Source organism: Petaurus breviceps, unplaced genomic scaffold (genome assembly GCF_028583685.1).
Source record: "Petaurus breviceps papuanus isolate PSGF00001 unplaced genomic scaffold, PetGlider_PUasm1.0 186, whole genome shotgun sequence".
NCBI classification, from domain to species: domain Eukaryota; kingdom Metazoa; phylum Chordata; class Mammalia; order Diprotodontia; family Petauridae; genus Petaurus; species Petaurus breviceps.
In genome coordinates, this window is record NW_027185798.1 from 30,576,116 (window position 1) to 30,576,420 (window position 305).

At 64.3% G+C, this 305-nt stretch overlaps 3 protein-coding genes across 5 annotated transcripts in view; all 3 read left to right on the forward strand.

The window, feature by feature from the left end:
* The window catches only part of S100A10 (S100 calcium binding protein A10), a 462,639-nt gene that overhangs the window by 302,018 nt on the left and 160,316 nt on the right, over positions 1-305 (forward strand). The window lies entirely within an intron of this gene.
* S100A11 (S100 calcium binding protein A11) overlaps positions 1-305 on the forward strand; it is a 399,965-nt gene that overhangs the window by 302,018 nt on the left and 97,642 nt on the right. The window lies entirely within an intron of this gene.
* The window catches only part of TCHH (trichohyalin), a 7,102-nt gene that overhangs the window by 2,728 nt on the left and 4,069 nt on the right, over positions 1-305 (forward strand). The window contains 1 exon segment of the mRNA XM_069089975.1: positions 1-305. This exon segment is cut by the window's left edge and continues 941 nt beyond it; it is cut by the window's right edge and continues 4 nt beyond it. Coding sequence (XP_068946076.1) covers positions 1-305 — 305 coding nt within the window.

Below are 305 nucleotides of genomic sequence, written 5' to 3' on the forward strand. Positions count from 1 at the left end.
CGGTCAGCTGAGGGATGCGGACGTCGACGACCGCTTCCAGGAGGAGCGGGAAAGGCAGCGACGTGAAGAAGAGCTGGCCCGCCGGCGACAGATACGCGACCGGCAACTGCAAGAGGAGGAGCGGCGCCGCGACCTCAAAGTCCAGTGGCTGCCGGAAGAAGAAGCCGAGAGGCGCCGAAACCGACTCTACTCCAAGCCCTCTGAGCAAGAACGCGAGCAGGAACGTCGGGAGCAGAGAGAGAGGCAGCTGAGAGCGGAAGAACAGCTCCAGGAGGAGGAAGAGCAGCTCCAGCGCCTGGAACAGG